At 44.1% G+C, this 27,916-nt stretch overlaps 2 protein-coding genes across 7 annotated transcripts; both read left to right on the top strand.

The window, feature by feature from the left end:
* The first annotated feature begins 2,098 nt into the window (after positions 1–2,098).
* On the top strand, positions 2,099–14,152 carry dusp27 (dual specificity phosphatase 27). The gene is given in 7 exon segments (XM_046336369.1): positions 2,099–2,227; positions 3,522–3,659; positions 6,064–6,182; positions 8,647–8,878; positions 9,516–9,715; positions 9,718–9,732; positions 10,842–14,152. Coding segments are annotated over 6 exon segments (3,435 nt in total). The 5' UTR covers positions 2,099–2,227; positions 3,522–3,546; the 3' UTR covers positions 13,598–14,152.
* Positions 14,153–14,509: 357 nt separating this feature from the next.
* On the top strand, positions 14,510–27,875 carry LOC124021054 (POU domain, class 2, transcription factor 1-like). 6 transcript variants are annotated; one of them, XM_046336372.1, is made up of 14 exons: positions 17,564–17,794; positions 17,897–18,290; positions 18,597–18,659; positions 18,943–19,025; positions 19,664–19,855; positions 19,944–20,070; positions 20,143–20,231; positions 20,354–20,530; positions 20,828–20,969; positions 21,107–21,261; positions 21,458–21,704; positions 22,698–22,932; positions 23,031–23,101; positions 23,320–27,875. In XM_046336372.1, exons 2-14 carry the CDS (start codon positions 18,260–18,262, stop codon positions 23,586–23,588), a joined length of 1,881 nt encoding a protein of 626 aa, XP_046192328.1. In that variant the 5' UTR covers positions 17,564–17,794; positions 17,897–18,259; the 3' UTR covers positions 23,589–27,875. The 6 variants fall into 6 exon arrangements, with proteins under 6 accessions (XP_046192330.1, XP_046192326.1, XP_046192329.1 ...); XM_046336374.1 differs by lacking the exons at positions 17,564–17,794; positions 17,897–18,290 and adding an exon at positions 14,510–14,644; XM_046336370.1 differs by lacking the exons at positions 17,564–17,794; positions 17,897–18,290 and adding an exon at positions 14,725–14,971.
* Positions 27,876–27,916: the final 41 nt, after the last annotated feature.

Here is a 27,916-nt window from a genome sequence, read left to right as displayed (position 1 = left end):
CTACAAAAAGACCCTCCCACAGTGACACAATGGATAGACATTGTAAAAGAAAGACACCGCATGGAGCATATGACCTTTGAACACAAGAGCAGAGAGGTCAGGAATACTGGAAAAATGCATTTCGTACTTGAAAAAGGTCTAATTCCAAGATGTCAATGTAAGTAATATGATGAAGGTGTGACGAGCGCTGGGCTGGAACTGACAGATCTTTTTTTGTTGTTCTTTTGTTTTACTTTATTTGTACTTCCGTTGTGTTCCTACAATAAAAACAAAGTATATCACTTTTTTTTTAAGACTGTTGGAAAATCATTCCAGGTGAAGCTGGTTGAGAGAATGCCAAGAATGTGCAAAGCTGTCATCAAGGCAAAGGGTGGCTACTTTGAAGAATCTCAAATATAGAATATATTTTGATTCGTTTAAGACTTTTTTTTGGATACGACATGATTCCATATGTGTTATTTCATAGTTTTGATGTCTTCACTATCATTCAAGAATCGGCTTTCTATTCCGCAACAAAGCCTCCTTCACTCACGCTGCCAAGCTTACCCTAGTAAAACTGACTATCCTACCGATCCTCGACTTCGGCGACGTCATCTACAAAATTGCTTCCAATACTCTACTCAGCAAACTGGATGCAGTTTATCACAGTGCCATCCGTTTTGTCACTAAAGCACCTTACCACCCACCACTGCGACTTGTATGCTCTAGTCGGCTGGCCCTCGCTACATATTCGTCGCCAGACCCACTGGCTTCAGGTCATCTACAAGGCCATGCTAGGCAAAGCTCCGCCTTATCTCAGCTCACTGGTCACGATGGCAACACCCATCCGTAGCACGCGCTCCAGCAGGTGTATCTCATTGATCATCCCTAAAGCCAACACCTCATTCGGCCGCCTTTCGTTCCAGTACTCTGCTGCCTGTGACTGGAACGAATTGCAAAAATCGCTGAAGTTGGAGACTTTTATCTCCCTCACCAACTTCAAACATCAGCTAGCTGAGCAGCTAACCGATCGCTGCAGCTGTACATAATCTATTGGTAAATAGCACACCCATTTTCACCTACCTCATTCCCACAGTTTTTATTTATTTACTTTTCTGCTCTTTTGCACACCAATATCTCTACCTGTACATGATCATCTGATCATTTATCACTCCAGTGTTAATCTGCAATATTGTAATTATTCGCCTACCTCCTCATGCCTTTTGCACACATTGTATATAGACTCCCCTTTTTTTCTCTGTGTTATTGACTTGTTAATTGTTTACTCCATGTGTAACTCTGTGTTGTCTGTTCACACTGCTATGCTTTATCTTGGCCAGGTCGCAGTTGCAAATGAGAACCTGTTCTCAACTAGCCTACCTGGTTAAATAAAGGTGAAATAAAAAAAAAAAAAAAAAATTCTACAATGTAGAAATTAGCATAAAGAAACCCCCTTGAATGAGTAGGTGTGTCCAAACCTTTGACTGGTACTGTATGTGTGTGTGTCTTGGTGTGTGTTAGTGTCTCTGTGTGTGTGTTTCTGTGTGTATCTCTGTGTGTGTGTGTGCGTGCGTGTCCTTGTGTGTCTCAGTGTGTGTGTGTCTATGTGTGTGTCTCAGTGTGTGTCTCTGTGTGTCCTTAGGTAGGTGTAAGAGCCCGACCCAGTGACTAGCCTGCATTCTCTCTCTATATATATATATATATATTTAGAGCCAGACATTGTCAGCTGGAGATAACACAGACTGCAGACCCCCTAAATAGAATGACAATCAAACACACACACACACACACACACACACACACACACACACACACACACACACACACACACACACACACACACACACACACACACACACACACACACACACACACACACACACACACACACACACACACACAAATAATAACAGATTTATAAGACGAATCAGACGTGCATCCATTGTCCATCTAAATAAACAGATATTTGTGTGTCTTTAACCAATTGCTGCACCTTTGTATCTGGACTTGGCTGGACCCCAGGCTCACAGGGTTAATAATGTTCCTCTGAGAGAAGCTGTGGTGATGTCACAGGGGTGTAAGGTGTCAGGGGGAGTGTCCACAAAGTGGTAAGGTTGGGGGAGGGGGCGGCAGATAGGGTTGGGGACTCTCTTATAAGTTTGGTTTAGGTCTCTCTCTCGGCCCCCTACAATCCCACAGTCCCAACGTCCCAACAGTGAAAGGTGGACCACAGCTAAAACCAGCTCAGGTAAGAGACAACATCTGAGGTTAGGGGTCGAGGTTAGGTTCACCTTTGTGGGGGGAGGGGAGGTTACGGGACATAACTGTGGTATCTTCACTCTCTTTTCACTGCTCTGTCACACCACTGAGCCTGAAGGCTCTGTGCAGCTGTCCTTGTTGCTAAAAATAAATACTCAGGCTGACATACACACACACACACAAAACACATACACACACAAAACACATACACACATTCATGCTTTCACATTCAGATGATTGCAGTTTTTCAGATGTGACAGTAAGTGACTGCCTGTTGACTATCAGTAGGGTTAAGAGTGATGAAGCATACGTACCTTATCATATTTATTGGGTTTATGTGATGAACATTTGATACAGCCCTTTTCATCTCTCTAGTCTGTCATGATCCACAAATGGAGGCTGTGTGTCTTAGATGTTTATGTGGCTGTGAAGAAATAGCAATATGTTAGAATGATGCACTTCTTATGAGGCAAGGTTTGCACTTAATGTTGTAGTAATGACAGAGACATTCAGGTTTCCTTAGTGTTATGGTAATGACAGAGACATTCAGGTTTCCTTAATGTTATGGTAATGACAGAGACATTCAGGTTTCCTTAATGTTATGGTAATGACAGAGACATTCAGGTTTTAATGTTATGGTAATGACAGAGACATTCAGGTTTCCTTAATGTTATGGTAATGACAGAGACATTCAGGTTTTCTTAATGTTATGGTAATGACAGAGACATTCAGGTTTCCTTAATGTTATGGTAATGACAGAGACATTCAGGTTTCCTTAATGTTATGGTAATGACAGAGACATTCAGGTTTTAATGTTATGGTAATGACAGAGACATTCAGGTTTTAATGTTATGGTAATGACAGAGACATATGGTAATGACAGAGACATTCAGGTTTTAATGTTATGGTAATGACAGAGACATTCAGGTTTTAATGTTATGGTAATGACAGAGACATTCAGGTTTTAATGTTATGGTAATGACAGAGACATTCAGGTTTTAATGTTATGGTAATGACAGAGACATTCAGGTTTCCTGGAACATCTTTCCAGGATCAAGAACTAGATTTTTTTTGAACGAGTAATGTCTGCTTTCATAACACACATAATTGTGTTTGGGAATCCAGTGAAAACACAGTAACTATCAACCATATTCTGTGTGTATGTGTCTGCAATAGTTTGTGTTTTGTCCATTAGTACATTCCTTGAATTCTAATCTGAGCTTGTTTCACCACTGAATTTCCTCTGTGAATCAGAGAAATTTCTGTTTCCCACATCCTTGAAGACAAGAAAGGAAGGATTGCGTTGCCATGGCGTCACCGAGCGAGGGCGATCAGACGGTGCCTGATGGAGAGAGAGAAAAGGAGGCGACTGAGGTCAAATCTATTCAGTCCCACTATCTCCGCTGTCCCTCCCCCAGCAGGTAAGCATACGTGGAGACCCACTGTTCTTGTAGTTCTGTAATGGGAAATGACCCACCCAGGGCTGTCACGGCTGTTGAAGGAACTGGACCAAGGTGCAGGGTGGTGAGCGTACATTTTCTCTTTTATTTGAAATGACGCCGAAAAAACAATAAACAATACAAAACAAACCTATGTGCCATCAAACAAAGTTAACTTCCCACAAACACAGGTGGGAAAAGGGGTAACTAAGGGTCCCTGATTGAGAACCATACCCGGCCAAAACATAGAAATAGAAAATCATAGAAACACAAAACATAGAATTCCCACTCCAACTCACGCCCTGACCAAACCAAAATAGAGACATAAAAAGGATATCTAAGGTCAGGGCGTGACAAGGGCTCTAATAGTGTGTTAAATAAATGTATTGTCCAACTTCAATTCAGCTTCCAAGCACAATCTGGTCAATTTGTAGAGAGTATAGCCATGTCAATTTTATAGCATATAGAACGTCTTTCATCAGAAGTGCTCACAAGAACTGATTACTACTGTCACACACTATGATGCACACTAGACCTGGATCAAATACATACAGTTGAAGTCGGAAGTTTACATACACCTTAAACTAAAAACATTTAAACTCAGTTTTCCACAATTCCTGACATTTAATCCTAGTAAAATTCCCTGACTTAGGTCAGTTAGGATCACCACTTTATTTAAAAAATGTGAAATGTCAGAAAAATAGTAGAGAGAATGACTTATCAGCTTTTATTTCTTTCATCACATTCCCAGTGGGTCAGAAGTTAACATACACTCAATTAGTATTTGGTAGCATTGCCTTTAAATTGTTTAACTTGGGTCAAACATTTTGGGTAGCCTTCCACAAGCGTCCCACAATAAGTTGGGTGAATTTTGGCCCATTCCTCCTGACAGAGCTGGTGTAACGGAGTCAGGTTTGTAGGCCTCCTTGCTCGCACACGCTTTTTCAGTTCTGCCCACAAATCTTCTATAGGATTGAGGTCAGGGCTTTGTGATGGCTACTCCAATACCTTGACTTTGTTGTCCTTAAGCCATTTTGCCACAATTTTGGAAGTATGCCACCAAAGTCGGTTCCTCTCCTTGTTCGGGCGGCATTCGGCGGTCGACGTCACCGGTCTTCAAACCATCGCCAATCCACCTTTCATTTTCCATTTGTTTTGTCTTGTTTTCCCACACACCTGGTTCCCCCATGTCTGTGTGTGGAATTGTTTGATGTATAGTGCTTGTGCACTTGTGACTGGTTCACGACGGGATATTTTATACCCATATTTTGTTGTTCTGGGTACGGTTGGTTTTGCTTATTAAACTGCTCTGGTTATTACCCAGTTCTGCTCTCCTGCGCCTGACTTCCCTGCAGCCAGTCACGCGCCCCTTACAGGAAGACCCATTTGCGACCAAGCTTTAACTTCCTGACTGATGTCTTGAGATGTTGCTTCAATATATCCACAGAAATGTCCTCCTTCATGATGCCATCTATTTTGTGAAGTGTGCCAGGCCCTCCTGCAGCAAAGCACCTCCACAACATGATGATGCCACCCCCATGCTTCACGGTTGGGATAGTGTTCTTCGGCTTGCAAGCCTCCCCCTTTTTCTTCCAAACATAACGATGGTCATTATGGCCAAACAGTTCTATTTTTGTTTCATCAGACCAGAGGACATTTCTCCAAAAAGTACGATCTTTGTGCAGTTGCAAACTGTAGTCTGGCTTTTTTATGATGGTTTTGGCAGGTGGTTCCTTCCTTGCTGAGCGGCCTTTCAGGTTATGTCGATATAGGACTCGTTTTACTGTGGATATAGATATTTATGTATCTGTTTCCTCCAGCATCTTCACAAGGTCCTTTGCTGTTGTTCTGGGATTGATTTGCACTTTTCGCACCAAAGTACGTTCATCTCTAGGAGACAGAACGCGTCTCCTTCCTGAGCGGTATGGCGGCTGTGTGGTCCAATGGTGTTTATACTTGCGTACTATTGTTTGTACAGATGAATGTGGTACCTTCAGGCATTTGGAAATTGCTCTCAAGGGTGAACGATATATGTGGAGGCCTACAATTTTTTTCTGAGGTCTTGGCTGATTCCTTTTGATTTTCCCATGATGTCAAGCGAAGAGGCACTGACTTGGAAGGTAGGCCTTGAAATATATCCACAGGTACACCTCCCAATGACTCAAATGATGTAAGTTAGCCTATCAGAAGCTTCTAAAGCCATGACATAATTTTCTGGAATTTTCAAAGCTGTTCAAATGTCCCAAAAGTGCCAACTCCACTCACCCTGCATGTCAGGCTAAATCATTCACACCTCCAGTATTTGACATTACATATATTTGCCCCCCCCATGTCTGCTTAGTAATTATATTTATATGGTTATCACTATGTCTCTATACTTTTGCAGTTTCTCCGTGATCTCTGAGTCCAGATTCTCCATGATATCAGGGTCAGATGCCGAGAGCATCTATATGGAGCCCATTCACCTGTCCTCAGCTATAGCTGCCAAACAAATCATCAACGAGGGTGAGACACAGATTCATTCCACCAACCACACATAACTCACATGCTGTTTTTTGTCTTGGTGAGTGGATCTGAACATTATGATTTAAAACATCTAAATGAAAGCTTTTTTGGCAGAATACAATGTTATAAATGCTGTTCACCTAGAGAAGCATGGCTGTCGACAAAGTGAACGCTTGGGACTATAAGGTTCTATCTAGAAAAAGATGATTCTGAGATAATTGGCTTTGAAGTTCTGAACCCTCATTGGTTTGAATGAGTAGTTTGAACTACTTTTATCTTGTATTCTTTTGAACTTAACATAAACGGAGGTATTTAGACTACTGTATAGGTAGAGAACATTGAACAGAACAAGGCTGTTTCAATAACTACATGTTGACTAAAATACAGATAGAACCTTATAGTCCCAAGCTCTCGAAAGGTTAAAGAAAGTTGAAGGGTGGAACCACAAAGAAAGCCGGGGAAAAACAGCCACCACTAGTCCTGTTTGCAGGTTCACCTTATACAGAGCAGCTTGGGGCAGCAGGTAGCCTAGTGGTTAGAGTGTTGGGCCAGGTAGCCTAGTGGTTAGAGTGTTGGGCCAGGTAGCCTAGTGGTTAGAGTGTTGGGCCAGGTAGCCTAGTGGATAGAGTGTTGGGCCAGGTAGCCTAGTGGTTAGAGTGTTGGGCCAGGTAGCCTAGTGGATAGAGTGTTGGGCCAGGTAACCTAGTGGTTAGAGTGTTGGGCCAGGTAGCCTAGTGGATAGAGTGTTGGGCCAGTAAACAAAAGGTTGCTGGATCAAATCCCAGAGCTGACAAGGTCAAAATAACACACTGTTCCCTGGTAGGCTGTCGATGTAAATAAGAATTTGCTCTTAACTGACTTGCCTAGTTAAAATACTGTACTGGTGCCAAGCACATCGCGTGTGCCTGTCTCCACATACATATTGTATTTGTCCCATTTTGTCCCCGAATGGCCATTCGGTTGGTTACACAATGTCTCGGACAAAGCTACTTCTCTTTGGACTGACAAAGATATTACATACAAGGGTTAATTGTATTTTGCTTAAAAAGCAGTTAAATAATCAATCCAAGACAGTCCAGAGAGACCTTGTATACATACAGCATGCAATGCACTGCTCTATTATCCAGGACCTATATAATAGGCGGTGTCAGCGGAAAGCCAATACAATTGTCAGAGACTCCAGTCACCCAAGTCATAGACTTTCTGCACGGCAAGCGGTACCGGAGCGCCAAGTCTTAATAGCTTCTACCCCCAAGCCATAAAACTTCTGAACAATTAATCAAATGGCCACCGGACTATTTACATTGACACCCCCCACCCTCCATTTGTTTTTTACACTGCTGCTACTCGCTGTTTATTATCTACGCATAGTCACTTCACCCCTACCTACATGTACAAATTACATCAACTAACCTGTACCCCTGCACACTGACTCGGTACCCCCTGTATATAGCCTCGTTATTGTTATTTTATTGTGTTACTTTAAAAAAAAACATTTTTACTTTAGTTTATTTAGTAAATATTTTCTTAACTCTTCTTGAACTGCACTTTTGGATCAGTGGGTCCCACATGAAACGTTTGAGCTAATGTAGGCTAATGCGATTAGCATGAGGTTGTAAGTAACGAGAAAGTTTCTCAGGACATAGACATATCTGATATTGGCAGAAAGCTTAAATTCTTGTTAATCTAACTGCACTGTCCAATTTACAGTAGCAATTACAGTGAAATAATACCATGCTATTGTTTGAGGAGAGTGCACAGTTTTGAACTTGAAAAGTTATTAATAAACAAATTAGGCACATTTGGGCAGTTTTCATTCAACATTTTGAACAGAAATTCAATGGTTCTTTGGATCAGTCTAAAACTTTGCACATACACTGCTGTCATCTAGTGGCCAAAATCTAAATGGAACCTGTGCTGGAATAATACATTATGACCTTTCTCTTGCATTACCAGATCTAATGTGTTATAAATTATATCAAGAATAGCCCTATCCTTGCTTCAGGGCCTCAGCTACAGGCATTTAGATTTGGGTATGTCATTTTAGACAAAAAAAAATCATAATTAAAGGGGCGGATCCTTATGAGGTTTTAATGGCTTGTAAGGAAGCATTTCATGGTAAAGTCTACACTTGTTGTATTTGGCGCATGTGACAAATAAAGTTTGATTTGATTATACTGTAGCGTTAGAGTAATCACCTCTATCTCTTACCTGAGAATACAATGTGTTCATTATGGCAATATCCAGCTAGAGACGTCCAAGCCATTATCCATAGCTAGACTGTCTGATTGGGGTAATGCGTTCCCCAACACACCACAATTATGCTCCTAACTAACTAACTTTGAATAGGTTACTTTTAGATGGTTACACGTTTAGATGCAATGAATTATGTAATATTGTGGATTAGGCACTAGGGTGTGTGTGTGTGTGTGTATCTGAATAGTCTGCTCTTTCCTTTCCTCAGAGCTCCCACAACGGGGTATCAGGGCAGAGAGTACCCCAGACAGCATGTTGGAGACAGCGGAACAGCTGATGGTAGAGGACCTGTACAACCGGGTGAAGGACATGATCGATGACCGCAGCCCCTATAATACTCCCTGTGTGATGGACATCCAGCGGGCCATGGTACAGGACCGCCTGGAGGCCCCCAACAACCCCGTGGACGAGGTGTGGAACAACATATTCATCGCTGAGAAGTGAGTCACTCACTGTGCCGTGGAAGTTACTGTATGCATTACATATCCCCATACACCAATCACACACAAGCACACACACACACACATGCTCCGCCCTTCAAAATACAGTGTTATATGCATAGCTCATGGAACATCATTCCAACTAGATTTACCCCCACCTCACTTTCACCATAGACAACTTCACTGAGTGTCAATAGAATGACAGATAGATAGCTGTTCACCTCCTATGGTATAATTAAGCAACAAGGCCCGAGTGGGTGTGGTATATGGTCAATATACCATGGTTAGGGGCTGTTCTTACGCACGACACAACACAGAGTGCCTGGATACAGCCCTTAGCCGTAGTATATTGGCTATATACTACAAATCCAGAGGTGCCTTATTGTTATTATAAACTGGTTATCAACATAATTAGAGACATACCCATGTTATATGGTCTGATATACCACGGCTGTCAGCCAGTCAGCATTCATCCCTCGAACCACCCAGTTTATAATACTTTGTACTCTGCAATGCCTGTGCATTGCAGTCTATTTCGGATCAGTAAACTTGTCCATGTTCTTACCAGCCATTTCATAACCGTGACTCTATGACCACAACAACAACAGCGTTGCTTGTTCCTTCCTCTGTTTTGCAGATCCGTGGCTGTCAATAAAGCTCGTCTGAAGCGCATGGGTATCACCCACATCCTGAACGCTGCCCATGGTACCGGGGTCTACACAGGGGAGGCCTTCTACGCTGGCATGAACATCGGCTACATGGGTATCGAGGTAGATGACTTTGCAGAGTCTGACATCTCCCCTCACTTCAGAACCTGCGCTGAGTTCCTGGATGAGGCCCTTTGACACACAAGGGTGAGTCAGTGTTCTTTTGTGTGTTCTTATTGGTGGATCAAGGCCCAATTCTCAATGGACCCACCTCAGACCCTACACCCTATACATTTGTAGATCTACCTGGATTTGATTGATGAAAGTAATATGGTGAAACTTCCACCTATCCTACCAGACAGCGAGGGAGAGCTATTACCAGGATATTTAATGGATACGATATGAACGTCTTCTCGTGTGATCTCATGTTTTTCTCCCATTTCCATTGACCTTGAGTCTGGGCTGACCTGGACATAGTAGAACCAATCTCTGGATTGTTTGCTTTGGTTTAACTGGACCCAGTGATGATGAGGCTTGGAATTCCATCTCTAGACCAATCCAGAGACTACTTGGAGTTCCATCTAGATTCTAGACTAATCTATAGACTACTCCTAATTACTCATCATAACCAGGGGTGGCCGTCAGTCTTATTTTAGGGAGGTCACTCAGAGCCAATGGACAGGGATAGCCTAGCTATATCTGGACTCTGTTTAGGCGGGTGAATCATCTTCTAAAGCTTTTCAACCCCCCCCCCCCCCAACTATAATTAAACCCCAAATAGATTAGATCCACTGACCGCTTTAGTTAAATAAATACATATTTGTTAAGAATTAGGTTAAATGTCAGGCAGTAGTAACTAGTATTCATGTCATAGGTTTGGGTCTGCGGGGCCTCGCGGTCCTTTCCGCTACAGGGAGGGAGTAGGCAACGTATCACATTTCAAACCTGGCACCTTGGGGGTTATCATATCATGGGTTATAATGTCAGAGTTTATAACTGGGGGGTACAGTGTTTAGGAGTGATACAGTCACAACTGGAAGGGAATACAGCCCTCTGCTGGTTATAGAGTGTCCTTGCAGAGCAGACGTCATGCTGGCTCTACCTGCACATAAAATGTATTAGCCTCCTACAGCTACAGCTGTTATCATCAAACTGGTACCTAATACTTTCAGATTCATGAAATCAGTATTGTCATTTGCTTATCCCTTACGTTGCAAATGTATCTTTAATTAACTACATATAAACCCTGGAAAATAGTTATTTCTTATGTCAAGTGTAACCAATGGGAAGTGTGTTTTTGTCTTCTTCTCCTGCAGGTAAGGTTCTGGTGTCCTCTATGATGGGCGAGAGCCGCTCCGCTGTGCTGGTGGCTGCCTACCTCATGATCTTCCAACACATGACCATCATGGAGGCACTGACCACTCTGAGGAAGAAGCGACCCATCAACCCCAACGAGGGCTTCCTAAAACAGCTGCGTCAGTTTAACGAGATGCTACTAGAGGAGCGTGATGACGATGATGACGACACCCTCAGCCAATGCTCCGTCATCGACGCCCACACTCGCGCCCACCTGTTTGACGACGAAGAGAGCATGATGGGCGTGAAGGCCCACTCCATCATGATGGAGGAGGAGGAGGACAGCCAAAGCGTGATGAGTAGCGTGGCCTCGTCTGCCGCAGCCGCCGCCCTCAGGGACGGTGTTTTTGGAGGGCTGCAGATGGGTCTGGAACGGGCAGAGACGACAGAGGGCCTGGCCCTGCCTGGAAAAGACGCTGGCGACGGTGGGGAGGATGCAGAGGATGGGGATGAAGATGGCATGAGCATGATCCGCGAGTGGCAGAGGAGGAACGAGAAGTACCAGAGCGAGGAGTGGTGGGAGCATCAGCTGATGAGCGATGCCGGAGACGAGGAGTCTCTCCTGGGGGGCATGCGGGGTCCTGGGGAAACAGAAGACCTGGAGAGCGTGACCAGTGAGGACGTCCAGGCCATGAAAGAGCGCCTGAAGCGGCGCCCGCGGCACCCCCCCTCAGAGTCAGTGTCCACGGCCAGTTGCAGCAGCTACTCTGACCTATGGAAGCAGCGTCTGAAGGAGATCGAGGAGCAGGCGGCAGCGCGCTACCGCAAGAAGGACGACGACAACAACAGTGAGAGCACGGCGATGGAGGGGATACAAAATAAGAAGCAGACAATCAAGGACGACGTGGAGAGCGTGCTCTCGGACACCAGCTCCATGTACAACTTCTGCAAAAGGAACAAGGAGAACCTAACTCCCCTGGAGCGCTGGAGGGTGAAGAGGATCCAGTTTGGCTGGAATAAGAATGACGAAGGGAGGGATGGGGAGAAAAGAGCCGTGGGTGTATGGGGCAGTGGGGAGCAGGGAGATGGCGATGCTGAGGCCCGCACTCCGGCACTGGAGGACGTCAACCTGACAGCCTACCAGACCTGGAAGATGAAACAGGCGAAGCGGCTTGGAGAGGACAACAAGGCAACAAAAGATGACATTGTGGAGATGAGCCGTGGCGAGGACTCGGCCACAGCCAAGAGGAGACAGAGGCGGGAGGAGCTCCTGGAGCGCTCGCGGAAGACGCTGGAGGAGAGTCAGTCCATGTGTGGCTGGGAGACAGAGAGCTCCATGAGCGGAAGCACCCTGCCACTCTCTGCCTTCTTCGCCCAGCCTGACGGCTCACAAGCCGGACGTGTTGCCAATGATGACAACATGTCCATGCTGAGTGGCAGGTCTTCTGTATCCCAAGCCCGCAGCACCAGATCTCAGGCCTCTATGGGCTCAGGAATTCCACAGGGCATTCCCCAAGTCCCCATGATCCCAGTGCCCACAATGCAGGGACCTGGTGGGGAGCCCATGGTCGACCTGTCCAGCATTCAGAACTGGATCGCCAATGTGGTGTCCGAGACCCTCATCCAGAAGGAGCGTGAGATGAGCCTCCCCCCGTCCCAGGCTGGATCGGTGCTAAGTTTCGGTGGGACATCTAGTGTGGTAGGGCCAGCGAGACGTGGCTTGGACGATGACAAGGCTTCTATGCTGAGTGGAGCGTCCTATTCAAGCTCGCTGGCTCATCACAGTGTCAGTGCTGGCAGGGCCGAGTCTGTGCTCTCTGGTAGAAGTGCTGCTTCTTCTACCAGTAATCTCTCCAGCATCTCCGGTCTGGGCTCCCGCAGGAGCAAGATCACCACCACCAGCGTGCCCCTCTACAGCCTTTTTGCCGACCAGGTCAACCTACAGAAGCTGGACTCCATGGACAAGCAGATGCAGTCAGAGATGAGGAACAAGATGGCCTGCTATGGGGTGAAGAAGATCGTCGAAGATAACAAGCGCAGCACACTCTATAAGAAGAAGAAGCCCAAGGACGAGGGCGAAGAGGAGGAAGAGAAGGAGGATGACTATTTAACGGGAAAGATAAAGACGTCTCTTCCACCTGCACCCGAGAAAAAGAAAGCACCTACGCGAAGCTATGGTCTTTCGGGCTGCCTAAATCTCTCCACCGCTCTGGAGAAAGAAAGGAACACCAGTGTTGATGATTGGCTAACCAACGTCATGCCGCCTTCAAGAAAACCAGCGTCCTATAGTGCAGAAGACGAGACTGATCCAGGGCCATCTGCTTCCGTGTATAACTTCGGAGGTCGGAGGGACTCGTCTGAGGAGGAAGAAGAAGAGGAGGAGTATGAAGTCGCATCCAGATATCGCTCCAGATTCCAGGCAGACACAGAGTCACGTGTACTTGGCAAATTCTCTTCCAACAGCGCGGATTCCAGCAGCTACAGGACTAGGAGATCCTACACAGCCACTGAGGAAGAAGAGGAAGAAGAGGAGAGTTATACATCGAAGAGGAAGTTTACTCATCACTCACAATATGAGAGTGGAGGGGAGACAGAGGGGAGGATAGAAAGGAAGGAAGAAAAGGAAGAGGAAGAAGATGTGGACAGATTCCTCAGCGAGCTTAGGCAGAGGTCTCGGGCTCGGGCTGAGGCAGAAATGCAGGACGATGACATCGTTGCAGCTTGGAGGGCACAACAAGAATCAAAGTCAAATGGTTACAGAAGCAGTGACTCTTAACCAATCAAAGACAGTGTCACACTTATAGTATGAAAGAAACTCAATCCAATGTTAATATGTTTCTTCAGCTAATAAATTAAAATTGCACACTTGCTACACAAGCCACCTTTCTTAGAACATCGCTTGTGGTCTTTTTATTTTCAGAAGTGGGGTGACCTTTATAATTCTATAGGTAGTTGTTATAGATCATTCGGACATGTAAATACTCATCTAAATCAAATATCTAAGCTTTATTATAATGGAAAAGGAAAATGTGCACTTTGATTTCTGAACTCAAACGAGTTTATTTCTCATAGTCAATTGTATAATCAAATGGACGCAAAACACAAATATTTAAATATTGCCTCAGCCTAACTGCATTGCTTGTGCAGTGCAAGTAGAGTAACACACGTCTGCTGTTTGTTGCATTGATTGTAAAATGCAACAACTAACCTACAAAACAATCTAAACTAGATTACTGTTCAAGACAAAAAATATTTATGCTGTACATTTTTTGGAGCACAAACGCAATCCATTTCAAAGCATTTATAATTGCAATAAATGTTAAAGCAATTATCTGGTTGTTTTATTTGTATTTTTTTATCTCATTCCTCATGCCTAAGAACACTGACCTGGATTCTAGTTGATCACATCTTTAACGAAAACATGAGAAAAGAGTAGAAGACAGAATAAAAATAAAAGGAATTATGATAATCAAATCGCATAGCACTTAACATTGTAAGGGGAACTCAAAATATTAATCTCTACTGAACTGGGTGTTTTTTATCACAATATTTTACCCCATACATACTATCTACTTGTTATATTATGGATAGAAGACTACAGCAAGACACACTTTGACAAGGCAGTCAATATCCTATTGAGCGTCTGTCTATCCCTACAAGTATGGGCATGTACTGTATGCACTCGCACAGTTCAAGCCAGAAGAGATACACGCGCGTAAATAACATAGTCAATGCTACTATTCCACTTTGCGAAAGAAAAACGTCATTACTACACTCTGCCATGGTTTATTTGTAGTGGTGTTATTGTCTCAATTAATGCCAGGTGAGTGTTAGGCTCGTGACTAGATGAACATGCTAGACGGGCAAAAGTTTATTTTTAAAGTATATGCAGAACTGAGCTAGAACAGACGATATCTGTTCTAAAACGAATTGTAGGATTATGTTAGGGTTGGTGGTTAGTCGGGTCTAAGTGTTTAAAATCGTGTTTGAGGTTTTTGAAGCACTGTCGGCCTACTTCCGTCGGTTCTAGCGTGGTCAAACAGTGACGACCTGGGTGGGAGGGCTTCTATAGTTGACTGAATGCATTTGTTTTAAATATTCAATATGGCTGACGGAGGAGTAATGAGCCAATATGAAAGTTCAGGACCAGGTAATCATTACTACATTTTACATATTCATTTGCAGATTATATTTTATTATGTCTGACTCCGTGACAAATAAACGAAAAGACCAGCACCATATGGTTGCTCTAGTTTTACAATCTTACCCGGCGCGTGTAGGAGGAAAAAAGCTGACCGGGATTGTTGTTGTCGTTCGAGGAGAAGACATTCCCTCCTTTGTGTGGTGCGCGTTCCATATTCATAGCCAAAAGTCACAGCGATTTAACATATTTTATCTGTAATCGGCAACGCTGTTGAGTTGTTTTGCTCTAGCTATTTAACTCCTTTTAAATACATTGTAATGGGACATAGCTACAGAAAAAAAGGCAATAGTTAACGAGCTAGCTTCGCTTGCATGGACACTAGCTAGCAAATAGCTAGTGTTACTTCGTGCTAACTAGCAGCTAGCTACATTTTGCATATTCATTTATCTAAGAAGTATGTTTAGAATTAATTTGAAAGAATCTAGCGAGGATTTGATACAACAATTGCAGTAAATCTATTATTTGCAATGCAGTTGGGGGGGGGTTACCGCTCGGAGGAGATCACTTATTTTCATTACTAGCTGGCTACAGTAACTTGACTGCAGCAATGAACACAGTCAACGTTATGGGTACTGTATCAATGAGATCGCACCAACGAAAAACTCTGAAAATCCATGGAAACGTTGACATCTTTATAGCGTAGTTCTCCTAACTTTTCTTCGACATTTGAACGAAAACTTTTTGATAGAATGTTAAACAGCTTGGAGTGGAGTTTGCCACCACGTTTGTAACTCTGGTTACAGGCAAGTACCTGTTCCAGGCCAAGGTCACAGACTAGTTATCAGGTTGAATACTTTTTGTGCAAAGAGGGCTACTGTTCCCAACTGGTTTGTTCTGTTTGCTAGTGAAAGCAGACTGAAATTGAAATGGCCACGTTTGTCATTGTTTGTGTCTTCCCCGCTACGCCTACAGGCATGCCAGTGGAATAACTTTTATAGTTGTACTAACTCAGCCTATGTTTTCTGAAGAGTACATGTGACACAGTTGGGTAAAGAGACCCTCCCTAGCCACCCCACGGTGTACTAGTAGTACTAGAGGTTGATGGAAGAACATGGTCTTCTGTGGATCTCATGTAGACTACTCAACACATGCTATCCATCAGTTAGTCTCTTGGAAAACAATCACATTTTTGACTTCGCCTATTCCTTTCACACTTTTCCTTTTACTACCGTCTAGTCCTGTAGTTGTCTACCTGAAGGTAAATGACCTCTGATACAATGTTACAGAGTGTCGTAAAGCCCTGCATCAAGGCCTCCAATGGTCAGGAGGAATCTTATGCAGTGTTTTTCAGCTCCAATTTGACAGAATATGATCAATGTTTTGCATATTTTGGATGTCTGTTATTTGAATACGCTGAATTTTCATTTTCTCTGCCATCTCCTCTCTCTGTCCCCTCTCTCCTGTGGCTCTCGCTCCCTTATCTACTTTGCATTATGCATTTAGGCTTTCAATAACATGAAAGCATAATTCATTGCTAATCTGAAATTCTATTAATTGAATGATTTGCATAATGCATTGTGTGCCAATTAGGTTTATGGAACTCAAGGCTCTTATCCACAACTGTCTGCTGAAGCTCAAACATTTTCAGTGTAGGCCTACAGCAATCAGTCTCGTATACAAATTCAATGTCATATATGTTTTGTTTTGGAGATTTGCCATTGAAGAGAAGGCCATGATAAGGGTTTGCGTAGTCCTACATTCACTCACGCCTTCATGTCTTGGATTTGGAAACAAAGTTTACTATCAGTTTGCTATCAAATGGCAAAGTGGGGCCTACAGCTTGGAAGTAATTTATCCCCCTCGCCCTCAAATTATAAGAGTTGCGAGGGAGAGAGTGCGCACAAGAGTGAACTTATTTGGCACACGCCACGTACTCCTTAAAAGCTATCCAATTAATATGCAAATTAGCTAATAAATATTTATAGAGAATTTTTTTGAATTATGCAGAAAGCTTTCGGAGCTCTGTGTGAAATGAATTGCTCTCCGCAACTTCAAAGCAGGCGCCTTGGCTTAATGAGAAACGGGGGGCTGAATTTGCATACGGCTCTAATCAGCTGAATACTGATTACGCTGCTTCGTTATGGGCGCTACGCTGCCAGCTGCACTCTTTGTTTCTGTTCCATTCCACAGGGAGGGAGGGAGAGAGAGAGAAAATGAAGAGAAAAAGACAGGAATACTGTTTTGCCAGACTCTTGTTGATTTGTTTCAGTGAGAGAGGCGGTGTGCTGAGCAGCTAGTTGTTACAGTGAGAGAGGTGGTGTGCTGAGCAGCTAGTTGTTACAGTGAGAGAGGCAGTGTGCTGAGCAGCTAGTTGTTACAGTGAGAGAGGCGGTGTGCTGAGCAGCTAGTTGTTACAGTGAGAGAAGCGGTGTGCTGAGCAGCTAGTTGTTACAGTGAGAGAGGCGGTGTGCTGAGCAGCTAGTTGTTACAGTGAGAGAGGCGGTGTGCTGAGCAGCTAGTTGTTACAGTGAGAGAGGTGGTGTGCTGAGCAGCTAGTTGTTACAGTGAGAGGGCGGTGTGCTGAGCAGCTAGTTGTTACAGTGAGAGAGGTTGTGCTGAGCAGCTAGTTGTTACAGTGAGAGAGGTGGTGTGCTGAGCAGCTAGTTGTTACAGTGAGAGAGGTGGTGTGCTGAGCAGCTAGTTGTTACAGTGAGAGAGGTGGTGTGCTGAGCAGCTAGTTGTTACAGTGAGAGAGGTGGTGTGCTGAGCAGCTAGTTGTTACAGTGAGAGAGGTGGTGTGCTGAGCAGCTAGTTGTTACAGTGAGAGAGGTGGTGTGTGAGCTGAGCAGCTAGTTGTTACAGTGAGAGAGGTGGTGTGCTGAGCAGCTAGCAGTGAGAGAGGTGGTGTTACAGCTGTTGTTACAGTGAGAGGTGGTGTGCTGAGCAGCTAGTTGTTACAGTGAGAGAGGTGGTGTGCTGAGCAGCTAGTTGTTACAGTGAGAGAGGTGGTGTGCTGAGCAGCTAGTTGTTACAGTGAGAGAGGCGGTGTGCTGAGCAGCTAGTTGTTACAGTGAGAGAGGCGGTGTGCTGAGCAGCTAGTTGTTACAGTGAGAGAGGCGGTGTGCTGAGCAGCTAGTTGTTACAGTGAGAGAGAGAGAACACTAGACGGATCTCCTCCTGTTGTGTTCTGTTTAACACACCTGGCTGTGCCAGTCTTCTGGGTTCTGATTGCTCCTGGTCAGTGGGCCCAACTGAGCGGGGTCAGTGCCAGCTGGCCTGGATGGCACGCCGGTGATGCCACAGACTGTGGACTCTGCAATAGCCGGTGAGCAGAGCAGTGTGAGAGATCTGTTCCAATATCCACACTAACATACCACATACCACTTGAATGAAGCAATGTTTTGGGTTTGGATACAGTGCTATTCAATTGGTATGCTAGTAGCATGGGTATTGGACTGCGTGTCATGACAATAGAGTATTCCAGAACACCTGTGATGGTTTGTGGAATTCTACACTTGTTGATCCTTTGAATTTGCCATTTTCTTTTGTTTTCTGAAGGAATAAATTGAATTGTCATGTGCTGTTTCTGAGCCGTCTGGTTTACATGCTTCTATTTTCCTCTCTGTTTCAGACTCGATAATCAACCTGTCAGTGTCCAGTAAAAGCACCATGGAGAACGGGGACATAGTCAAAGGTGAGTTTCTACAGCCTTTCTTTGACTACAACTAGAGCCTTTAGTATGTCATGGAATATGTGTTTCTTGGAATGAGCTTGGCCGTCTTTATATAGTATGGCCTGTTTAATTTCCATCACAGAAAATGTAGTCCTGAACTGACTTGAGGTTCGATGGTGTTGTCCTCGGTGCTGTACTGTGGTAACAGAGTAGTAACAACTTTGAGTCTGTATATTTGGTCCAATGTAAAGATGAATGTTGGAGGATTTTGACTGTGTTGTTCTGACTGACCTCCCGTCTCTAGGCGTGCTGACCAATGGCCGGGACTCTCAGAAGCAGACTGTCATGTCCCTCACCAACGCACAGTCACAGGCTCTGCTGCAACAGGTAACACACACACTCCCGCGCATTACTCATATTCTTCTTATTTTTTAACAAAAGCCAGAAATGCTCATTTGCATACTTTTAGTCTCTAATACTCTACAAGCCATCAGTCAGTTAGCTCCATAGCCAACATGATGCTAACACCAAGGCAAGACGGATAAGATCCCGTCCCCTTGGCTACTCAAGGGGTCCATTCATTGCGTCCGGCATTGCCATGGTGACGCCTTTAGCCCGCTACCCTGGCGCCGGCTTGGAACTAGTCGTTAAAATGGAAGTACAGCAGCCTGCTGCCTGGCATGCCTCTTCTCGCTGAAACAAAAAACCAGCGCGCTGTCTGCTGCATGCTAATTAGCCTACTCCAACTGTCGCTTAGAAACAGGTGGGGGTGGATATGCAAATGTATGCCAATTTACATGTGCCTCATAACCAGTCTTTGATTATAATACTCCCACCTTCTCTCTGCAGTCATATCCCCATAGGTTGCACTGGCTTTTTATAAATTAAAAGTAGTAGGGTTTAAGCCACAGATTAAATCTCTGATACACACCTACACGCCCCCTTTTATCTCTCTTAGTCACACACACACTCTTTCCTTCAAACTCTTCTCTTGTCTCTCTCTCTGTTTGTGTTTGTTTGTGTAGTTGACCTTGTCTCCAGCACAGCAGCAGCTGTTTCTCCAGCAGGCTCAGGCCCAGCTCCTTGCAGCAGCCGTTCAGCAGCACTCCGCCAGCCAGGCCCAGAACAGCAGCACCACGGGGGCCGCCATCTCTGCCTCCGCAGCCACCCCCATCACCACCCAACTACCACTGTCCCAGCCTATACACATCACTCCTGTAAGAGATCTACTGTAGTGTTATATACTCACTCACACACAGTGACTCATTCTTGTCTAACACTGGCTCCTCTCTCTCACTCTCTCAGCTCCAGCAGCAGGGCCTGCAGCAGTTTGTGTTGGTCCAGCCAGGTCATTCCATGGCCACCCAGCTACAGCCTCAGTTCTTCATCTCCCAGACTCCACAGGGACAGCCCAGTATGTTTCAGTATCATAGTAAGCTATACACCAGCACTGAAGTAGTTTCATGTTTCAGGACCTTTCACTAAACCATCTCTCATTTGACAGATCTTTTGCAAGCCCAAAATCTTCTCACTCAACTACCTCAGAGCCAAGCCAACCTCCTACAGACTCCAACTATCACAATTGCCCCACAGGTCAGGGGAAACACACTTTTTCACAATAGCCTAATTGTTAGTGGCTGTGGGTTGTTTCAGGACAGGAACACAGACCATGCACATCTCTTCCTCCCTCTATCTTTCTCTTCTATCGCACACAGCCGGCCACTCCCACGCGGACCGTAACTGCCACCCCTGGCCAGCTCCTCATCCACAGCCAGACCCCGCCCCCTAAGGGTCTGGGCACGCCCACTCTGGAGGATGCCAATGATCTGGAGGAGCTGGAGATTTTCTCCAAGGCCTTCAAACAGAGGAGGATCAGACTGGGCTTCACACAGGTATGGCCCAGGGACTCTGGACTGGTTTCCGCTGTAATACGCTCATAATAGATTCAATTTTATTTTTTGTGTTTGTGATAAATTATTTAATCCAAAACTGATTTTCTTCCCTCCATTATTTTGCCATAGAAACAAGATATGAAAGAGTTCCAGGGATTGCATTTATATTGTACTTGAGCTTTTTTTTTTCTAAATAGTGCTTCAAACTACATTTTTAAGGAAGGGAACTCACCTTATATACTACCAACCTGGTTGATGTCAGTCTTACTTTCCCTGCCCCCTCTCTTCTCCCTCCAGGGTGACGTGGGGCTGGCCATGGGGAAGCTGTATGGTAATGACTTCAGCCAGACCACCATCTCCCGCTTTGAAGCACTCAACCTGAGCTTCAAGAACATGTGTAAGCTGAAACCGCTGCTGGAGAAGTGGCTCAACGACGCAGGTAGGTCCTCATAAGGGAGGTGTGTGTTATTTTTTTAAATGCTGTCATTGTGTACATTTTTATATTTGGGTAGTGTATCTGAGAGTTTTTCTCCCTCTGGGTTTTCTGACCAACTCTCCTTGTCCCCCTGGCTGCAGAGAATGTGAGCTCAGAGTCCAGCCCCAGCCTCAGTCCCCTGGGCTCTGGTCACGGGTCACCCAGCCTGGCGTCTGACCTCAATAGCCGGCGCCGCAAGAAGAGGACCAGCATCGACACCAACATCCGTGTGGCCCTGGAGAAGAGCTTCCTCCAGGTAAGACCTGGTTCTAACAAAGAAGATTGTACCTGTTCAGACGAGATTTAGATGCCTTTTAGAAGAGCTCGACCCAAATAAGGGATGTTTGACTGTACGCCGTGCATTTAGAAGTAGTCGGGGTGTCTACAGACCACTGCCAGCACTAGGTGTCTACTTTCCCTCACTGAGTCTGGTGCTCTTTGTCCCATTGCAGCAAAACCAGAAGCCGTCGTCAGACGAGATCTCCCTGATAGCAGACCAGCTGAACATGGAGAAGGAGGTGATCCGGGTGTGGTTCTGTAACCGCCGGCAGAAGGAGAAGAGGATCAACCCTCCCAGCAGCTCAGCTTTCCAGAAGTCCATCTTCTCGTCCCCTACTACTGCCAGCCTGGTGAACACTGTACCCCAGACCACTGTGACTGTCACCCCCTCTCTGCCTGTCACCAGCTTCAGCCTCACAGGTACGTGTGTGTGTGTTTTCTAGTCTTGGGTGTACTCGTCTGATCTTTCCATTGATAGTTTCTGTGATGGCAAAGCCCAAAGAGGGCTTCACCGTCTAGTGGAAGTGTGTCCTCTGCATCTCTATGGGTCCATATACGTGCAGGCTATAACCACAACTGATAGCTGATGTTTGGCTTACATTATATATGGCTAATTAAGCAGCCCATATAATGTATAGTGCAGCACTTGTAGACTGACACAGGAAGGCAGCGCCACGGATGAAAGGAGAAACTAGTGATCAAAGCCGAGGTAGTAAGTAGAGCGAGCTGCTCGCCTTCCTCTCTCCCATAGTCAAACTGAGCTTTTGAGAGATTTTTCATGAAAGTAATATAAACCGTTACTTTTGTTAAATGTAATGAGTAATATTTTTAAAGTAACTAATCCCAACACTGATGGGTAATAGCAGTTCCGCATTAGTTTATCCAGACTACGATTGTGGGAATTGCCAGGGACCTCACGATACCATATTATCACCATACTTAGGTGCCGATAGCATATGTATTGCGATTTGATACTATGATTTTTATTGCGATTTCCATGTTCCAAACATGTTGCTCACCATATGCTGCTGCAGAGGGACGAGGGAGAGACATGAGAACTGCTTTTGATCAGTCAGGGAAATAAAAGTGCTGAAAGCAAATTGGCTTCCTATTTAAATAGAAGATGGAGAACAAGCATTTCACAACATCTATTAAACACGTGTATGTGACAAACAAAATTTGATTTGAAGCTATGAAGGAAAAATAGTGCTGGTACAGCAAACTAGCGCAAAAAAATATATTATCAAAACGATACGATATGCCGTCAAAAATAATATCCAGACTAACTATTGATAGTTTTTTTTTTCCTCCTCGCTGAAGGTGATGCAGACTTGTCTTTTGTCCTGTAGCTATTTATTTGATGTTGATAGTATATTATTTATATGGCGTAATGTTGACCATCCTGTGTTCTAGACAGGACCCTGGTGCCAGCCACCGGCAACACAGCATCCGTCATCTCCAGCACCCCTACAGTCCCCTCTATGTCCCTCACACCCTCCTCCTCCGTGACAACCATGTCACAGCCAGCCGTTACCATGACGCAGGCGGGGCAAATGCTCTACAGCAACGGCGGGGGTCTGGCTGCAATGGCAGCTGCAGCGGCGGGAATCAGCCCGGGTCTCATGCCTTCATCGCAGTTCAACACAGGGTGAGGCTCACACGGACACAAAGTGCTGTTTCCACTCGGTATCTAAGTGAAAAAGATGTGTTGTCCATTATCACATAAGTGACTCATTGCTCCTCCAGGGGGGCCTTACTGAACCTAACTACTGCAGGTTTTGGAGGAGCGCTAGCCACCATCCAAGGTGTGTTGAGTGGCAAGTACACCCTGCTACTATGCACCTTTATATACATACTTAAATATGCATTTAATGTGTTCTTTTCTGGCTTGTTTAAAAGTCACTAGAGCTCTGAAATAGGGTTGTTTTGGTTACAAGAAGGGATGTGGAACCCTTACTTTCTCTTGTCTTATCAGGGAGAAATGATCCCCAGTCACTATGCTAGTCTAACCTTCCCTCTTCCTCCTTCCTCACAGCTCTGGCCTCCAGCGGGTCCTTCCCCATCACCACCCTGGACGGGAACGGGAACCTGCTATTTGCCAACACCAGCATGTCTGGTTCCGCCCCCAGCATGGTGAACACGCCACTCTTCCTGAACCCCCAGAGCCTGTCCTTATTGGGTAGTAACCCTGTCAGCTTCATCCCTGCCAGTGCCCTCAGCCTGCAACTCACCGCTGGCACCAACACCATCACCACGGCAACCACACCAGTCAACACCATCGTCAGAGCCTCTAAGGCCCAATGAATGAACTCGTGGGGCGGGTCGCTCCCCATTTCCTCCTCCTTCATTGGTCGTTATTTAATCTTTGTTCTTTTTGCTACCACCAAAAAGTTGTTGTTGGAAAAATCTTCTTAAGATGTTTTCCTCCCTATCTCCGCCACAAGGGGTCCTATCGGTCCTTTCAAAGATTGATTGAGATTTGGCAATCGAATCTCTTTTTCCTCAGAACTGCTTCTAAAACCAAAAATGTGCGTTTGATTTTATTTTGCTGAGTATTGAATGAAACTGACATGGTTTAACCTTCTAGAGAGATTTCATGATGATCTGTGTGTTAGGTTCTCTAATTTTAAGTTTTACTTGAGGGCGTGTTGTACAGGCCTTTACAACTAAAGATTAGATTTCTCTGCTTGTTTTTCCATGTTACCTAAAATGTTCTTTGTGCGGTTAGTTGTGTGCTCTGATATTTGCCGTTTGTACATTTTTCAAAACTTTTATTAAAAGTTTTGTTGCTTTAACATGTTTTTCAACATAGTTCCAACTCTTTAAAAAGAATCACTAGGCTGTGAGAGAGCCTGGGTGCAGACTTGCTATGGAAGAGCTTTACTGCAGTCTCTGGGAAGAGTTACAAACAGCGGACTTCAAGAGAACTTGGAATGTCCTTTATCCAACCAAAAAATATTAGTGTACTAGACTTAGCTCTATATTATCATCACCCTAGTGTAATGTAGCATAGGGATTTATCTAATGGACCTCTCCAGAGTGGGAGAGATTAATGCAATATTTTGAAGGGGACTTTCCAAAGACTAACAAAGATGTTTCTCTCTGATATTCTCCTCCCTTATGCCGAGGTCTATAGAAGACAGGTAGGATACCAAAAAGAGCGTCTGGAGAAGGTAGGGTAAGGTGTCAGTAGTATAGTGGAGTTGCATGGCCCATACTGAATCTGCCTTGGATTACATGAGTTCAAGAAGGTATTGACAAGAGTAATGATCTTGAAGTAATTCTCAGGACAGCCATTTCCCAGTGAGTCACTGCATGTACAAGTTAAAGGAGATTGTCCAGGTCTGGCCTTCTCTGCGTTTATTCTTTCTCGTAAGACCAATATGCTGCCACTAGAGCCCCGGGTACTGCAATCAGTACTCAACATAATATATTGAAATACCTCAGCAGCAAGAAAACAATATATATATATATAGTCAAGCAAAACTGAAACCATAATTCTAAGAATGTAGAAATGTTTACCTGTTTTTTTTTGTAGCTTTGCTGTACGTTTGAAACGATGACGACAGCAGAGAATCATATCTTGATACACAACATGAGCTGACTCCACATGCACTGTAACTGCAGTGTCCAGTACTACTGCTATTATTATGTCATATTCACCCGAATGGTACTTTATTCTTGTCTGATCCTACATACCAAAGCATTAGCGTTTTCATTCTGTAGCTGGTTTGATGGGTAGATCTTCTTTTCTTGGTGTGTGTTTGTTCTGGAGGTTTCCTGCAAAGCCTTATGGGAAATGTAGTTGTATCTCTGCTTGAGTCTTTTTGTTGTGGGTTTGCTCTGCTATATTGAAGTTTTTGAAATATGTATCTGGGGGCCATTTTTACTTTACGTCTAGCGCTCGATATTCACATGCAAGTAATATATATACATGAAATATTCCTGTTTTCTATCTGAACTAGTAGGTTCTTGTAATTGAATGTAGTGCATTATCTTTAACATCCTCTGTAGGATAGAAATGTTTAAATGTGACTCTGGACCAAAGTAAACCACAGGGTGTGGACTGATCCGTTTCTGGCCTGTTGACTTGCAGTTAAATGATTTGATTTGACAATTTAAAATCTTTTTTTTTTTGACCTGGCAACAGATACACATACCAAACTGAGGATATAAACACAAAGTCCAAATGCTTGTTTCCATTCTGGTCCTCTTGTAACTAAGGAAATGTACTGCGTTCTATTTTTTACTTTTGTGTTGTGTGCTGTTTTATCAAAAACATGTAAAGCCAGAAGTTTTCACAATGTGTACTTTTCATGCCTTTATGTTTACATCACAAGGGAGAAAATGTTTTATTTTGTGGCCTTAATGGATGGGATATGGTATCTGCAGACTACTACTTGTTAATGCAGGTTAGAAAACCTCTTTGTAAAACTTTACTGACATCCTAACTGATGGCTCCAGTCTTGGAGGGGGGGGGACAGGCTGTCTAGTGCTGGGTTCATCTGGGACAGGCTGTCTAGTGCTGGGTTCATCTGGGACTGTTGGACCTATTCAACACCAGGAGGCAGCATCTCAAAAGAAACCAAAGACATAACGCTCTACCCCCCCACACACACACACACACTTAGATCAGTGGTGCTGCTGCCCTTTGTAGTCACTTTACCTGAATGTTGTGCAGTTAGTCATCACATCTCTTACACATTGTCTTAGTTTTATTTGTACGCCAAGTAATGCAGGGGTGGGCAACATACGGCCAGAGGAAAAAACACTCCAGGAAACGTTTAAACATTTTAATTATAATGGACCTTTTACGTTTTAAAATAACTGCCCTTTTTCTGGCCCCCAAATTGCTTTTGTCCGAACAAATCGGCCCCCAAAAAAGTGCGGCTCTCCACTGAATTTTGAAATCCCGATGTGGCCCTGGAGTCTAAATGATTGCACGGCTCTGGGGTCTAAATGATTGCACGGCTCTGGAGTCTAAATGATTGCACGGCTCTGGAGTCTAAATGATTGCCTGGCTCTGGAATCTAAATGATTGCCTGGCTCTGGAATCTAAATGATTGCCTGGCCCTGGAGTCTAAATGATTGCCCGGCTCTGGAGTCTAAATGATTGCCTGGCTCTGGAGTCTAAATGATTGCCCAACCCTGGAGTCTAAATGATTGCCTGGCCCTGGAGTCTAAATGATTTCCCTTAACGTTTTCTTGTTTTGTTTCTACGTCAAGTAGAGGGCAGATATTTTCCTCCAGCTGTATTCCAAAGCAAAAATCCTGCTAAATGTTTCATCTATACAAATACCAAAGAAAACTCTGGCTGGGATTCAATCCGATCGCAGGGTTATAGGTGTTGTGGCTTTTAAAGGCCATTTCTGATTGAGCTGAACATATGCAGCAATTATCATGAATGGGACCTCTGCAAAAGCAGGGAACATTGCCTTTAAAATACGTAATACCTTTATAACCTAGGAGCGGATTGAATCCCGGCCTCTGACGGTCTTTCCCAGTCTCTTCACGCTTCCCTTTCTACTCCCGTCCCTACAGTGTATTTATACTGTAGTAGACCGATACAGAACCAAGCACTGGCATCCAAAGCGCAATGTATATTATGGTACATTTCAGGGAAGATACCATCAAGCAGAAAATGTGTTTTGAAAAGAGCTTCATTGGGTTTTTTTCTCATTCAGTATGGATGTCAATGCAGAATGATCTTACTGTTGGTAGATGGTCAAATGTAAGGTATTTTTGTATGTTTTAGGATTCAGTGCCTCGATTCACTGCCTGTGTATTGTGATTTAATACTTTTAACAAAAAAAAAAGAAAACGTGTAGGCCTGCATATCTTTTTCTAACACCCACACAGAGTTGGGTAGGTTACTTTCTAAATGTAATCCCTTACTAGTTATCTGAAATTGTAAACCGTTAACTAACTTAGATTACTCAGTAACAATCTGATTACTTTTAGATTACTTTCCCCTTAAGAGGCATTAGAAGTTGACAAAGATGATCCAAAAAACACATTGGTTGTGTCTCTGACTTGTGATCAGACTCGCTCAGGGGAAATAAACGTAAATGCTTTTCAATGCCTAATTTAATGTCATTGATAAAACAGAAAGGTGTCAATGTAACATTTTTGTAAACCAAGAAGTAAGCATCTAGTTTTTGAAAAGTATAATCTGATTACAAGATTTTTGCTGATAACGTAACGGATTACAGTACACCACTCCAAATCTGGTCCCTACTTCCTCCTGTCTCGTTTAAGTGAGGTAGCAGTTGTCACACTAACACTAGGTGGTGACACCCATGGTTGTGGCAATGCAAGGTGTGATGTCACTACTTGGTAGACTACATAGATGATGAACACACCCACTCAACAGTATACTAGCTTACTACTGCTATATTAACTACTATCACGCCACACTGTTGTCACGGGAACAACGTAGGGAGACCGTAGTCGTTTAACTATGTCCCATCTTGTCGACCTGTTTGTCTGCTGTATTTGGGGGATTACGTTTTTTTTTTAACTTACAAACGTATATGAAAAATCTCTTACTGTAACTTTGTTATAAACATCATTAAAAGTAGTAACATTGTTGCCATTGTGTCTCTCCTTTGCAGAAGAAAAGGACAAACCTG

This window comes from Oncorhynchus gorbuscha, unplaced genomic scaffold (genome assembly GCF_021184085.1).
Source record: "Oncorhynchus gorbuscha isolate QuinsamMale2020 ecotype Even-year unplaced genomic scaffold, OgorEven_v1.0 Un_scaffold_1034, whole genome shotgun sequence".
In the NCBI taxonomy this organism is placed as follows: Eukaryota; Metazoa; Chordata; class Actinopteri; order Salmoniformes; family Salmonidae; genus Oncorhynchus; species Oncorhynchus gorbuscha.
This window is presented reverse-complemented; position numbering and strand designations above follow the sequence as displayed.